The sequence below is a fragment of the Harpia harpyja genome, chromosome 14, assembly GCF_026419915.1.
Source record: "Harpia harpyja isolate bHarHar1 chromosome 14, bHarHar1 primary haplotype, whole genome shotgun sequence".
In the NCBI taxonomy this organism is placed as follows: domain Eukaryota; kingdom Metazoa; phylum Chordata; class Aves; order Accipitriformes; family Accipitridae; genus Harpia; species Harpia harpyja.
The window spans coordinates 37,556,541-37,569,832 of NC_068953.1; the positions used below are offsets into that span (position 1 = coordinate 37,556,541).

The following is a 13,292-nucleotide window of genomic DNA, read 5'->3' on the forward strand; positions in this document are numbered from 1 at the left end:
AAGCTGCAGCTGCCCTTCCATGTCTCAGCCTTGCTCCCCTTGCCAGCACCCTGCCAGACCCAGGAAGAGAGCCCTGGGCTCGGTGCAGGTAGCCTGAACTACTCGGATGTTTTGCCCTGCGGTCCCTTGGTGTCCGGTTTCATAGCAAGAAATAGGTGAGAGGACATTGCGAACTGGGAAAAAAATGTGGCTGGGCTTAGGTAGCACAATCCTGAGCTCGGATCTGAAGACAAAGAAATAGAGTCAGCCTGTCTTGGTGCTTGGAGCTCCTGGATTTAAGTAATTTCAACAGTCCTGGGGACTTGGACTTGTGGTGGTGGGTGGCTGGAGCACTGTGTTCTGCAGATCTGCCTTTCTATGAATGCAGTGTGTATAAAGCCAGCCCTGAGGCCTCAGCTGCTGTTCTGCCTTTATTTTGCCTCCCTGATGCCACAGCAGAGTGCAGGAGGAGGTGAGGAGGGGGCATGCTTTCTCCAAAGGTCACCCCAGTTTCAACACATGCTTGGGAGTGTTTGCCACCAAAGGCAGGGTGAGGGATTGCTGGAGCTGTCCCAGCAGCCGGCACAGGTGGCTGGCTTTTAGGTCCAGCTGGGTAAGCAGTTATTTGAAAGCATGTCTGACTCTGGCAGGGTTTCTTCTTCTTAGGGGAAAGACGCTCAGAGCAAAGGGCTGAGGTCAGCTCCAGGCCACTGATCATATCTAAAGTGCCTAAGATCCTTTTTACTGACAAGGACTTTGCCCTCCTTCCCCTTTGCAGCTGACCCAGCACACAGATGGGTCGGATCTTCTGGCTATTACCCTCCCCAGTGTTCTAATGAAGGAAGATTGTAAATGGCAAGTTCCCTATCTGTTGAGATTTGCAGAGTGGGAGTAAGTTCGGCCTTAGCAGCCTGGGCTGGCGCAGAACCAAGTGCTTCAACCTTGCACACTGTGTTCTTGCTTATCTTCCCTTTTATTTCCATCCTCTCCCTGCCTCCATGTATTTTTCTAACCAAACGCTGACCAGCTGGGCTTTGCTTTGAAAAAGGTGCATTCACAACCCAATGGAGCTTTTGCGTGTCAGCACAGATACCGTGTTTACTCTTCTGATCCATCTGCAGAGACGGAGACCGCTGTGTCCTGGGGCTGGGCAGAGCCGTCCGGGTGACAGAGAGGGCAGACACAGCCCCTCCATACGGAGCAGGAGGGTGGCATCCCAGGCTGACTGCCTCATGACCGGAAAGTCACCGAGCATCGGGAGAGCAGAGGAGTGCAGTGAGGACAGCAAGGAGCCTGAGGGCTGGGTCAGGCTGCTGTAGCCTGGGGCCTTTGGTGCAGCACAGGAATAATTTTTAGCTACTGCCATGCTTAAGATTGTCTTGTCCCTCCCCACGTGTGTAGATCTGAGACAAACGCACAGCCCCTCTCTGGTTGCTTGCTGCATTTACGCCTTGGGGTAGGATGGGGTCTGACAGTTTAGTTATTCCCCTCTTTCTCATTAACAGGTGAGGCTGGAAGCTGGAGGGGGATGGGTTCTGAGCTGGTGTGTAGCTCACAGGAGTTAAGCAGGTCCTGCAGGGGAAAAGAAAGATTATACACTTGACCCTTGGCTGCTTTGACTGGGTAAACTGGCTCTAGCCTGCCCTGGGTCACAGGAGGGGCGTTGAAATGGCAGTTCCTGGAAACTGCCCACGCTGCCCATAGTAGCTCCTGGGCTTTGCCAAGCTCAGCCACCTCTCCTTGCCCTGGGAAAATTGTGCCAGCAAGCATCTAAGTGCTGTAGGAGCTATTCTAGGAGCTCTTCAAGCCCACTGCTGTAATGGTGCTGCGTTCAGCTAGCAAAGGAAGAGAGCTGATCAGAGATGAGGCTGAACTCATACTGATGGGGAGTGCTGGCAAAAATGAGAGATTGTGGTGCTAGCACCAGCTTTTACTCCTCAGTGACAGCAGCACTGTTTTCTCAGGAGCCATGGTCCCATGGGTGTGAAACATCTTTGTAGGACGGTTTCACATGAAGCTCTCAGAGCATCAACATTTCCAGGAGAAAGCTTCTCACTTTCCCAGCAATGCAATTTTCTGCAGAAGGCTCATTTTCACAGGGTGGGTGATGCTGGTATCATAAAATGATGGTTGAAAATATTTTTTGCTCTGCACAGATTGAAAAAGAAAAACCAAACAAACCAAGCGAGTGAATCACAACCACCTCCTCTTGCGAGAGCGTGACACAAAAACAACAGGCATGGGCAAACTAATGAAAGTTGTGGCTGCTGAACTGAAATGCTTAGGGCTGGGAAAGACTGCCAGATGCAAATTGCTGACCCACTGCCCAGCTCTGTGCCAGCCCTCGGGCTGATTCAGGGTCAGAATTGCAGAAAATTGGCCCAGGGAGGTATCCTGTAGTTGATGGAGTCAGGCTGGGTGCCTTAAAGCAGGACAAACTAAATCTAAGCCTGAGTACTTGAGTACAAACTAAATCTAAGTACTGACTACAAGATGCTTTTTAAAGAAGCTTGTATCCGGAAAAAGGGCTGGAAGGTGAGTTAGAAGGAAGAAATTGCTTGTTTTGCAGCCAGCGCTCTCCTGTTGAGCTACATCCTATGGTGTGTGGCTATTTCTGGTTGTTCCAAGAATAGGACTTGTTCCTCCTGTTGGGCACTCTTTTCTTTTCAATCCCAGCTCCAGCCAGTGTAGTAGGCTGTGTCTAACCGTGTCTGGTGTGACAGAGAAATGCTGTAAGAGTGCTACAGGAGCTGGATGCGGAAGCATCTCCTACCATCTCTACTAATTTCAGAGCACCTTAAGTCTGGAGCAGCAGGCTTTGTGTAATAAACCTAATGTTGCCCTTAATGATAGCTCTAGTGCTGGAACTATTCAGTCCCCAGTTTGAACCCTGTTGACTGGTGTCAGCATCCTCCTGCAATGATGGCTCCACATCTGATTACCCACTTGGGTTAAGTTATTCTCCTTCATCAGGCGTGTGTGTACGGGGAGGGAGAGGGCAGTGCAAGTTTAAGGAGCTGTAGGAGTTTCCTTGGGGAACGCACAGATAGTCCCAGGCAGACACCTGCCCTTGGTCTGCTCACAACAACCGTGGCCATGGGTTTGCTCCTATCTTGGATAACGTGAGTTTTGGAAAGTCTGATCTGAGCGTCTGGTTTCAAACGAGTGACTGTAATGCGGCGGTTTGGCTTTCCAAGTCTGAGTAATGTGGTGCTGCAGCCAAAGATGGACGAGAGAAGAATGGATATTGTGTGTTCCTGCTGCTGGTAGGGGTCAAGCGGGCAGAATGGGGATGCTAGGAAGGTCTGCGTGGCTTTCCCCAGCACAAACCAAGAAGGCTGTAGGGCTGAGACCTAGCTGATATTCATTACAGGGGTGGGAAGCCTACAGCAGCAGGTAGGAGGGCTGCAAAGAGCATGACGGGGCCCTTCCCAATCTAGTGAGGAAGTCCCTTTGCTGCATGCATAATCTCATCTGTTTCCTATAGGGAACTGAAACTTCATCCTCGCTGCAGAGCCAGAGATCTTTCTTCCCACCTTTAAACCTCTGCAGGTTCCATGGGGGGACTGCACAGGTCGCCTTACCCTGTGTCTACCTCCTGGCTAGCCTCCCCTGGGCTGGGAGGAAAGGGCATGTGCTCGAGAAGGGTTTCTCAGCTGCCCTGCCCTAACCAGCAGCAGGGAGGTAGGAGATGGCTGCCAATTAAGCTAAAAGGTAAAGCGGCTGTTTTGCTGGTGGATGAGCACAGAGGTGCTCGGGGCAATTTTTATCCTGGAAGGCTTTTTGTGATAAATCAGTCTCTGGAAACTGATCTTCCTAGTGGGAGGGGCAGCCGTGCTCTCCAGATAGCAGCTCTCCTGCTAAAACCATCCTTTGTTGTTCTGTCGTTGTTCCAGTGACCATATAATAAAATACCATAATCAACAGGCCGAAGTTCCCCAGCTTCCAGCAGGAACACGGCACAGCTCAGGACTGTCATTACAGAGAACGGCTTTTGGAAAGTAACAAAACCTGGCTCTAAATTTAGCACCTGCAATCCGTAGGGTGCAGCAAGCAGCTTGGCTTCGGGGCTGGTAGGGAAAAATGTACCTGCTAGATGACAAGCTGCACCCGTGAAATCAAAGGCTCTGGATTCATCTTGCAGTGGCACAGGCTTCAGTGCTGCATAATTTTGGGGGGGTGAGCATGCAGAGGGGGCCAGGGGATATTGGTAATGCGTTAGCGTGCGTAGAAAACATTGCCATGCCTGTCATGTAGTCATTTTGTGTTTAAAAAGGAGAAATCTATCTTTCCCGGAGCATGAAGCACTCTGGTTTGAGCCTTCAGAGGGTAAGCGGGGCCTTACAGTGCTGCCCATGTTCACGATGCTCTGCCTCATGGCAGAGGCTTTGAATTCAAGACTTGTTCCTTCCTGGCTGCAGGTTAGGCGTCTCTTTTGTTGCTTGCTGAGTGGGCATTTGGGACCGCTGCCGGCTCTGGCTCCGGCTTGGAGGCCCCTCGCAAAGGAGATATAGGCTGCATAGCTCTCAGAAGAGCTTTTGAGCAGGCATGCCCATGCCCAGCAGCTGGGTTACCAAACCAAGAGGTTTTTTTCTCTTTCTTCCTGCCCTAGCTCACCCCTGCGCTGAATACTGCTGCCTGCTGCCAAGACGCTCCAGAGCTTACCAGAAATAGAGTGGAAATCATTAATGCGCCAGAATATTTGCCTTCTGTAGTGTAACTCTAAAAAAGCATATTTGTCTAGTTAGAGTGTACTCTGCGAGCTTGAGCCTTTCTGCTGCGCTAGTGCAGCCCTCCTGGGCATTTGGATTGCGCACAGGCTGAGAGCTTTCGTAGGATATATCCCCGATAACGTGGGCTGGATTGTTTCCTTCGCTCTGGAGCATTTTGCTATTGATGGCAGGGATCTCTTGAGGGCAGCAGAAAGCAGACGCACAAGCCCCCCATGATTGTAGGGTCTTCAGGAGCAGCTGGGGAAGAAGCCAAAGAAAAGGCAAGCAGCTTCGTATAGTGGCAGCCAGGAACGTAGCTTGGACAAGGGTGAAAAAGTCCCATTGCGGAGAGGATGAAGATGTTACCGATATATCCATGGCTTTCCTCCTTCCTTTGGAGGGGTGCTTAGAGGGAGTCGGAAGCAGTTGGAGAGGGGTGTAAGAAGATAGCGTGAGGTTTCTTGGCTTGTCTCCAAACTGTCTTCAGGGAGAGACAGGATGAGAAATACCAAACTGATTAAACCCGTTGCTCTGACTTGCTGCGAGTTTAAAATAAGAAAGAGGAGTGAAATGTGGAAGGCAGTCAGGTCTGGGTTTGAGTAATGTGGGCTTCCCAGCTGCATGTCTCCCCTCTGTGCTTTCACACCTCTTCTGGGTTTCCCACCAGTGCATGGATGCCTGTGCAAGGGTTTAGGGCTACACATCCCCCCCCGATGCTCTCCAACCTCCTGCAGGTTACCCGTGCTGCCCAATGCTGGGCTAACTGGTTCTCCACATGAAGGACAATGGTCACAAATGGAAAATGAAAAGGAGAGCAGCACACAGCCCAAGCCCTCACTCTCAGCTGTGCTGCTTTCGGGAACCAAACCGCAGTATTTCCTACAGGACGGAGGGCATGGGAAAATTACAGTCAGGGCTTTTACCTGCCCTGGGCTGATGAAAGCACTTTGCCTTTCCTGGGAAACCATTTTACTTTATCCTTTCTGGGCACACACATGCTCTTGGGATGCATCCGTGGGAGTGTCTGGCTAAAGCAAAGGCAGCTGCTCTGATCTCAGTGTTGCTGCCCTACCTGGCCAGTGCCCTTCCTGCCCTACTGGGAGAGGCCACGTTGGTTATGAAATACATAGGAGATGACTGATGCCTGTGCCAGGTCTTGTTTTGATCCATTTTCCGGACCCTGCCCTTTGTAGAGCTGCTGGTCGCAGCCGGTGACTGCTCTTGGACTCTGGCAGTTAGCACTAGAAATGAGCGTACCTGTGTTTCGTCAGTGGTTTTCCTGCTTGCGCCGTGTGCTCGGGGCAGGACGAGGAGAGATTTAAGCAGCGCGGCTGCCGTGTAAGGCTCTCTTGGGGGGCACGGGCACCAGGCAAGGGTCCCCCCATGGCAGGGAGCTGTGTGGCCCCAAGGAGAGCACAGAGAGCTTTAAGGAGCAGGAAATGCATGCCCGTGTCTGGTCCCGCTTCAGCAAGAGACATTTTTAGCACTTTTTGTGGTTGCTTGGTTTCCGCTGCTGCTCCCCCAGTGCCTTTTGGCCTGTGGCAGACTAATACTACGGAGGAGTTTTGGGGGGTGCCTGCAAGCATCCTGAAAAGAAGGCAGGGGAGAAGGGAGGCTGGGAGAGGAAGGCAGGCAGCACAAACCCCTTCTGAGACGTGCCAGCCACCGGACTGATGGGCACCAGCTCATAGCCATGCTCCCAGTCTGTCATGTTGTGCCAAGCTGAACAGGTAGGGGACAAGGGAGGGAGTGAAAGGGGGGCAAGGATGATATTTGGCCCTGGGAGGGCTCTGGAGGGAGCTCTTAGGGCCCCAGGATAGAAATCTATAGGGAACGGGTTGTATTGGTTCTGTTCTTTTTATTTTGCTTTCTTTGAGAAATGACTGATGCTGGAGCATAGCTTGAACTGAAACGGTCCGCGGTTGCCCCCCACACCGAGTGATGTTCCCTGAGGGATGATCCTTCAGCCTATGCCTCTGCTTCCCCGGCGCTGAGTGGTGGCTGTAAGGATCCTGGCTCCCAGGGGAGCAGCTAAATCCCTCAGCAGTGTGCTGGTGGCATAAGCCGGGGAGAAGAGGGAATGACGGGCCAGGCTTTTTTGTGAGCAATGAGAAGGAAGTGGTTTTCCACGTTGTATTGCCTTTTCACCCCTTTCTCAGAAACCCCTCCTGCAAAAGCGTATCATTTTCCATGAGGCGTGTTGGCTGGTGGCGTGTTGGGGACCTTGTATTTTACAGCCCTTCAATTACTCTGTGGCAGGTCAGAGCAAACCCTTCCTAGATGTCCCCTCCTGGGTCGTGACAAATTGTTCCTATAACCCCTGCCCCCCCCCCCCCCCCCCCCCCCCCCCCCCCCCGTTTCTGCAGCATCTGCCTGGTCCCAGAAGCCTGTCAGACTGCTCAAGGTGTCCATACCCCTGGGAGGGGATGGCTGGCGGGTGAGTGGGGCTCTGGGAGCACCTCCCCGGGCTGACTGTGGTTCCCTTGTGTCATATTGCTCCTTCGGGCAAATCATGGGGGAAGAAAACCTAGCTGCTTGGTGAGCCCAGCAGCTCCCCGTAGGCATACTTCTTCCTTCCAGAATGTCTCAACTTGGGAATTTATAGATCATCTAAAAAAAAAAAAAAAAAAAAAAAAAATCCCCACAGCTTGGCTTCTTGCCGGCATCTGTGGCAGAGCTGGGGAGACAGACGGCGCATGGCTCTTGGATGGGAGCAGTGTGCTTCAGTCCAGTCCTTCTCCCAGGGATGGAGGGGACCCATGGCAACCCCGTAGGGTGTCTCCAGCCCTCTGGGGTGGGTCCTTTGACTCCCCATGCTCCCCTTGGAGGGGACTGTCTGCTGGTGGGGCTCCTGGGACTGATATCTGGCCAAGCAGGTAGGAAATGCAGGGATCATCCTCCCAGTCTCGCCGGGGGGAGTAGTGAAACTGAAACTGAACTGCAGAGTGATGTCAAAGCTGGGACTGGGAGTCCTCACCCCAAAGTGGGTGACTAAGGCAGTGGTCCCAAATCGCATTCCCAGCCCTTAAAGGAAAGCAGTCAATCTGCCCATGTTGGGCTGCTTGTCATGCATCCTGCATGTGCTGGGGAAGTGGGAGTGGAAGTGGGATCAATGTCATCGAGTCAAGACGGCTCTCATGTTCCCAAAAGCGGGGTGGTGTGCCGGAGACCGGAGCACACAGTCAGCCCTGACTCACGGCCGGGCCTGCATTGCTGGGGGATGAGGGCTTTTGGCACAGGTGTAGGGGACAAGACCCAGGGGACCCGCCTGCATTGCTGGTCTGTGGGTCAGCACCGAGAAGGCAGCTTTTCCTTCTGCCATCAGAGCCAATCCCAGTCGGGTTGCGGCAGCAACGTGGCACTATCAAGGTCATAGTCTATTCAAGAAGGAAGGAAGAAATAAAACCTGGGAAATGACAAATTGTTTGGAGAATGAGGGAACCAGGAAAGGATCCAACCAGTGCCGTGATTCAGGCAGGAGTGTGCTCACTGTCAGACCTACAGGCAGCAGAGCAGGTGGCAGTGTCATCAGCGTCATGCCGGGGGGGGGGGATAGGATGCGTGACGGTGACGACTGACAGTGTTATAATGTGTTATAGCGAGAAGAATTCCTGGGGCTGCTGGGTGGATTGCCTGGGCGTCGGGGAGCACGGCGGTGCCAGAGACTTGGCTGTGTTCGCCGTGGTGGCGAGTTTCAGCGCTGCACCAGTTTAAATCCCGTTTTGCCATTTAGCAAGTGACCCAGCCCTGTGTCCCCATCGTATGGCAGCAGCAGGAGTTTGGGAGAACACAGGCAGCTTAGCTAAAGGAACTTCCCCCGCTCAGGGCAGCACAGACCCCGTGGTGTGGAGCGGGTAATGCCAGGGAGCAGATGAACCGCATACCCTGCCTGGTTTCCCCTCTTCATATTCCAAAGGGGGTCCTACTTAACAAGCATCTTATAAGCAGCAGATAAAGGATCTGCCTCTCGTCTGCGTCAGTGCTGCTCCCAAGAAGCAGCAGGTTCTTATCTCATCCTTCCCTTTTTATTTTTCCTGAGCTTTATTTCAGTTCCTTGTTTTAAAGTGCTGGCGCCAGAGCAGATTCACCTCCATTTTAGGGAGACGTAGTCCTCCCCCAGCATCAGTGAATTGTAGACACACAAAGACTCACCCGCTACCGGTGCTGGGAGCTGTGCAAGCCAGTGACTAAACTGAGTGTCTGGGATGCCGGAGCCAGCTGCCAGACCGGGGAATGGTGGAGTGTGGAGGGGAGAAGGACAGCCGTAGCTGAGTCAGCCCTCCAACCAGGATGAGAGCTGGGTTGTTGAGTTTGCCTGCAACGAGGCTGCATGCCCACGCTGCTTCTCTAGTTGTACATCTGTTCTGGAGGTGAGGAACACGCTCCCCCCCTGCACAAAGCTCTGGGATGCTCTGGGAGCCCAACCTTGCTGTGGTGCTGGGGAGGGCCAGGCTCTGCCCAGGCTCTTGGTGCCCTTTTGAAGGGGCTCCTGGACCCAAAGGGAGCCAGAGAGCCCTTCAGTGTGTCGTTAAATCTGGATTTGCCCAAGCCATGTCTAGGGAGGCAGGCCCTTTTCACCCTATCAGATGGGAAGCAGGATTGCTCTGTTATCTGTGTTGCTCTGTGTGTTTAGGATGGGTCCCCTTGCCCTCATCTCATCCAGAGCATGTCCCTCTTCATTTCCCTCTTCCTTTGTTACCTTATGCTGCAGGCATCCTTCCAAAATGCACCGGGCTCCCTCCTTCTCCCCTATTTAATATTATTCTTCTTCTTCAATCTGGTCTAGTACTGTCCATCTCGCCTGCAAAGCACAAAGCCGCTCTTTCTCCCATTCATTCCTCTGGACCGGGGTTAGCATTTCAATTGACAATTGTGCCATTGATTTGCGCCCTGACGGTGGGGTTTGCAGTAAATGCCAGGCAAAGGGACTCAGCGGGGTTAGCGAGGCTCTGGAAATGAGCCCTGTGTCTTCTGAAGCTCCGGACTCGATTTCGGTGGGAGGGTGGTGGCAGGGTCATGCCTTCCTCCTTCCAGGGGGGCGAGCCTTTCTTTGCAAGCCTTGGGCTTGCTAGGAGAGGCATGTCCCCTTCTTTGGGGCCATAGTGTGGGCCATTAGATGCCCTCTGCCTTGTCATCTCCAGTTCTTGAAGCCATTTATACCCCAGTCTGGGGGTGCAGGGTTGCTCCCCCTGATCCTGCCAGGTGAGAAGCAGAGGCGAAGGGGATCAAACCATTTGCCTAAGCCGAGCTGTTCAAGGCAGAGCAGGGGCTGAAGGCTAGCTTTGCAGGTCAGCTGGAGGGCTGATGCAGAGGCAGAGGGACCCCAGCACCCGCTCGTGGAAACACCTTTAAAAGGCTCCCTTCCAGTTCAAGTTAAATCAGTGCTGGAGCCGCAAACATGCTTCTGGGCCCTGGCTAGCAGAGCTGTTTACTCTCAGCTTAGTGATTCAGTGCAGTCCCTGGGGAGCAGTAGGATAAATAATACGTTGGCGCCAACCAAATTATTGTTTTGGGCTTGTTTCTGGCTGTTTGGAGAGAAGTGTGTCCTTGCAGGTTGGCACAGTTCTCAGAGCTGAGCTTAAGAAAGAAGCAGTGTTGTGAAAATAAAACTCAAAATGAAACCAAAGGTAATGGGATCACATGGGGCTGAAGTGTGCAAAAGAGTGAGGTGGAGGAAGAGGAGTGGGGAATGGCTGCAAGTGTATATTTTCCCAGGTTAGCAGCAAGTTTAGGGGCTGGGCTGGAGGTTTGAAAACAAGAGCAAAGTTTGCTAAGTCCGATCAGACCTGCTTGTGGCGTGTCGGTGATGGGTTGTGCTGGCAGTGGTAGTTGGATGGGGGAGAAGGGCTTTAGGGGCTCCCGTGTGTGGGGCCTGTTGCCTGCCTGCTCTGCAGGTTGGGCCAAGAGGGGGATTTTGAGCACTGCTGGAAAGGGGGCTGGTGAAAAGGTGATTAGTCCTCTCCTCCCCAGCAAGCATAGCCTGAATCTGTGGCTGGTGTGGTGCCCAGGCTAGCTGGCGTGCCTGGCTGGCTTCCCGCTTGTAGGGCCACTTAGGCAAATGAGTTGCATAGTCACTTGGAAGAGACTCGATGCCAGCTTCTCCAACAGGCAAAGTACGTGCTCAGGGAGGGGATGGGGAGCAGGCAGGGACTGTCATCCAGCTGGGCTTTCCTGGCTGTGGGGTCCTGTCTGCTGAATCCCCCTCTGCTGCCGGGCAGCCCCATGGCCTCTGTCCCGCAGTACAGGGGAAGGGCAGCCCAGAGGTGCTGCGTTAGCAAGAAGCTGCGGGCTGGAGGGCGCAGATGGTTTCTGTACCGTGGCACACCTTCACCCTCTCTCTTTGTGGCTGAGGTGCCCTTGTGAAACGGTGGCCCGTGGGTCTGGTAGGGTTTCCCGTCACGAGGTGGTGGCTGGCAACATCCCCTGTTACCCAAGCCGGGGATGGGAAAGCCTTGCTGGCTGGGTGCCATTTAACCCCACAGGGATTAGAGACCATGAGGAGGTACGACCAGCGCTGTGGAGAGGAAAGCTGTAAATCAAGCAGGCATTCAGCAGCCCCAGTGACCTCTAACAAGTCTTTTTTACTTTTGGCTCTGTGGAGCCTTGGCAGGACCCCTGCGTGGCATGCTTCGGGCAGAGGGGGAGTGCTGGACTGTGCAAAGATTGTCCTTTGCCCATCCTGCCAAGTGCCCCTATAAATAGAGAGGGACACGTGCCACTGATTAATTGCCTGTCTGTGCAGGCAGCCAGCTCCCGAGGCAGACGCAGCCTTTGGCTGTCTGCTGGGAGCAGCAGCACTTGCCAGGAGAGGGGCCCCCTCTTCTCTGGAAAAGGGAAAAGAGGGAGAGATGAAAACGGAGCGCCCTGTCTCGCTAAGCAGAGGTCAGTCCTGATCGGAGACTTTTCCCCCTCAGAGGAGCAATCCCTCTCACGTCATTGCTGCAGACGACGGTGGGGGACAGGATAGCCTACGGCAATGCACATGTGCCACGTGCATTGCACCCTGCTGCGGAGCTGGGCCCCAGCATGGCTGCTCAAAGCTGCCCAGATGTGGCTGTACCATCCTGGAGAGGGATGCAGGACCAGCGGGCCCCATCGAGGGACAGCAAAAGCCCCAAGGGAGGAGGTTCACAACTGCGCTGGCCTCCCGCACCGCAGCTGGCAAGACAGAGGCGAAGGGAGGATGTTTTTAGGAAAGAGGAGCTGGAAAAGCCAGAAGGTGAAAGAGAGGAGGACAGGCAGTTCTTCCTCCCAGCTGGACCTGGAAAGCTTCCCCTCTGCAGCAACCGGTTGTGACACGGGTCCTAGGTCTTGCAGTTCACTTCTTGTTCACGTCTGGGGCGTGCAGCCCATGAGTTGTGGCTTTGTGTGCACCCTTCCCTTGTCACATGTGGGCTCTGGCCTGGGGGCTCCAAACCTTGTCCATTCCTCCTGGCCTTTGCAGGGAGGATGCTGACAGTGCAGCTGGAGACTGGTGAGGAGAGGTGTGATGCTGGGCTGTGGCTGGGAGGAGGTGATTTACCCCATGGGCACGGGGAGGTTGACCCCCAGCTGCAAGGCAGCACAGCAGCTCCTGTCCCGTTCAGCCAGATAAGAACTCACAGCTCCAATTAAGCATGTGCAAGGTCCCAAAGCAGGGCACAAAAAGCTGCAGGCATGTCAAATGCAAGAAGGTGCGGGAGCTAAATCTACGAGGCAGTTGCCTGGAGTGGTTGTCAGAGGAGGGCCAGAGAGGGGAGGGAGCTCTTCATCTCAAAGCTGGGAGGCAGGAGGCACTCGGCCATTAGAGCAGGTGGGAAGGCAGCGCTCACTTGGCTGCTGCAGAGCCAGTTCTAAGTCACTTTGAGCTTCTGCTCTCCTACAAGAGCTCCGGCAGCAAAGTTTCCCTTCCTCCTCCTCCTCCACCACCAGCCCTGAAGGGGCCAGGCGGGGCCACGCCATTGTGCAGCTCCCCTGTCCCCTGGGGCCAAGGGGACAATAGCTCAGCTCTGAGCCTGGGAGCTGCGTTTCCCTGGCTGCCTGGCGCTGGGCCAGCCATCCCAGAGGGCCCTTAGCCCCGAGTCCTTGTTTTTCTCATCACTCGCACGTAGAACATTGAAAGGGAGTTGATCAGCCTGAGCTGGCTGTGGGTACTCTCTGCAGTCTGCTGCAGTTCCCCTGACGAGTGTCTCCTCTGTGCTGTTTCTAGGTGCAAAAGAGTATGTATTTCCCAGGAGTGAGAAGTACCCAGTCTTCTATCATAATGAAAACAGCTCAGCCATCTACGTTGGTGGAGAAGGAAAGCTTTATTACTATGACTTTGCAACCTATGAGAACCACACGGTAAGGATGCTTTGCTAACAAGTTTGGCTTTGGAGCCCTATAAGAAAGTGTCCAGCATTCATGTCTCAGCCCAAACGCTAGGTACCTTGCTCAGTGTCTTTGCCAGCAGCAAAGTCAGGCCTAGAATGGTCTGGACTCTGCCCAGCCTGCCTCATCCATCTGGAAAGCCGCAATGATAGTATGATGAATGGCTGCAGCAAGGGGGAAGTCTATAGTAGCTGTGGGTGGGTTCTTCCCAGGCTGTGATCCTCCTAAGGTCTTTGCTGCCCCAGAGGGAGG

At 53.8% G+C, this 13,292-nt stretch overlaps 1 protein-coding gene across 4 annotated transcripts in view; it reads left to right on the top strand.

The window, feature by feature from the left end:
* The window catches only part of SEMA7A (semaphorin 7A (John Milton Hagen blood group)), a 34,443-nt gene that overhangs the window by 10,090 nt on the left and 11,061 nt on the right, over positions 1-13,292 (top strand). For all 4 annotated transcript variants that reach the window (XM_052807227.1, XM_052807226.1, XM_052807224.1 and 1 more), the window contains exon 3: positions 12,880-13,013. In XM_052807227.1, coding sequence (XP_052663187.1) covers positions 12,880-13,013 — 134 coding nt within the window. The remainder of the gene's footprint in view (positions 1-12,879; positions 13,014-13,292) is intronic.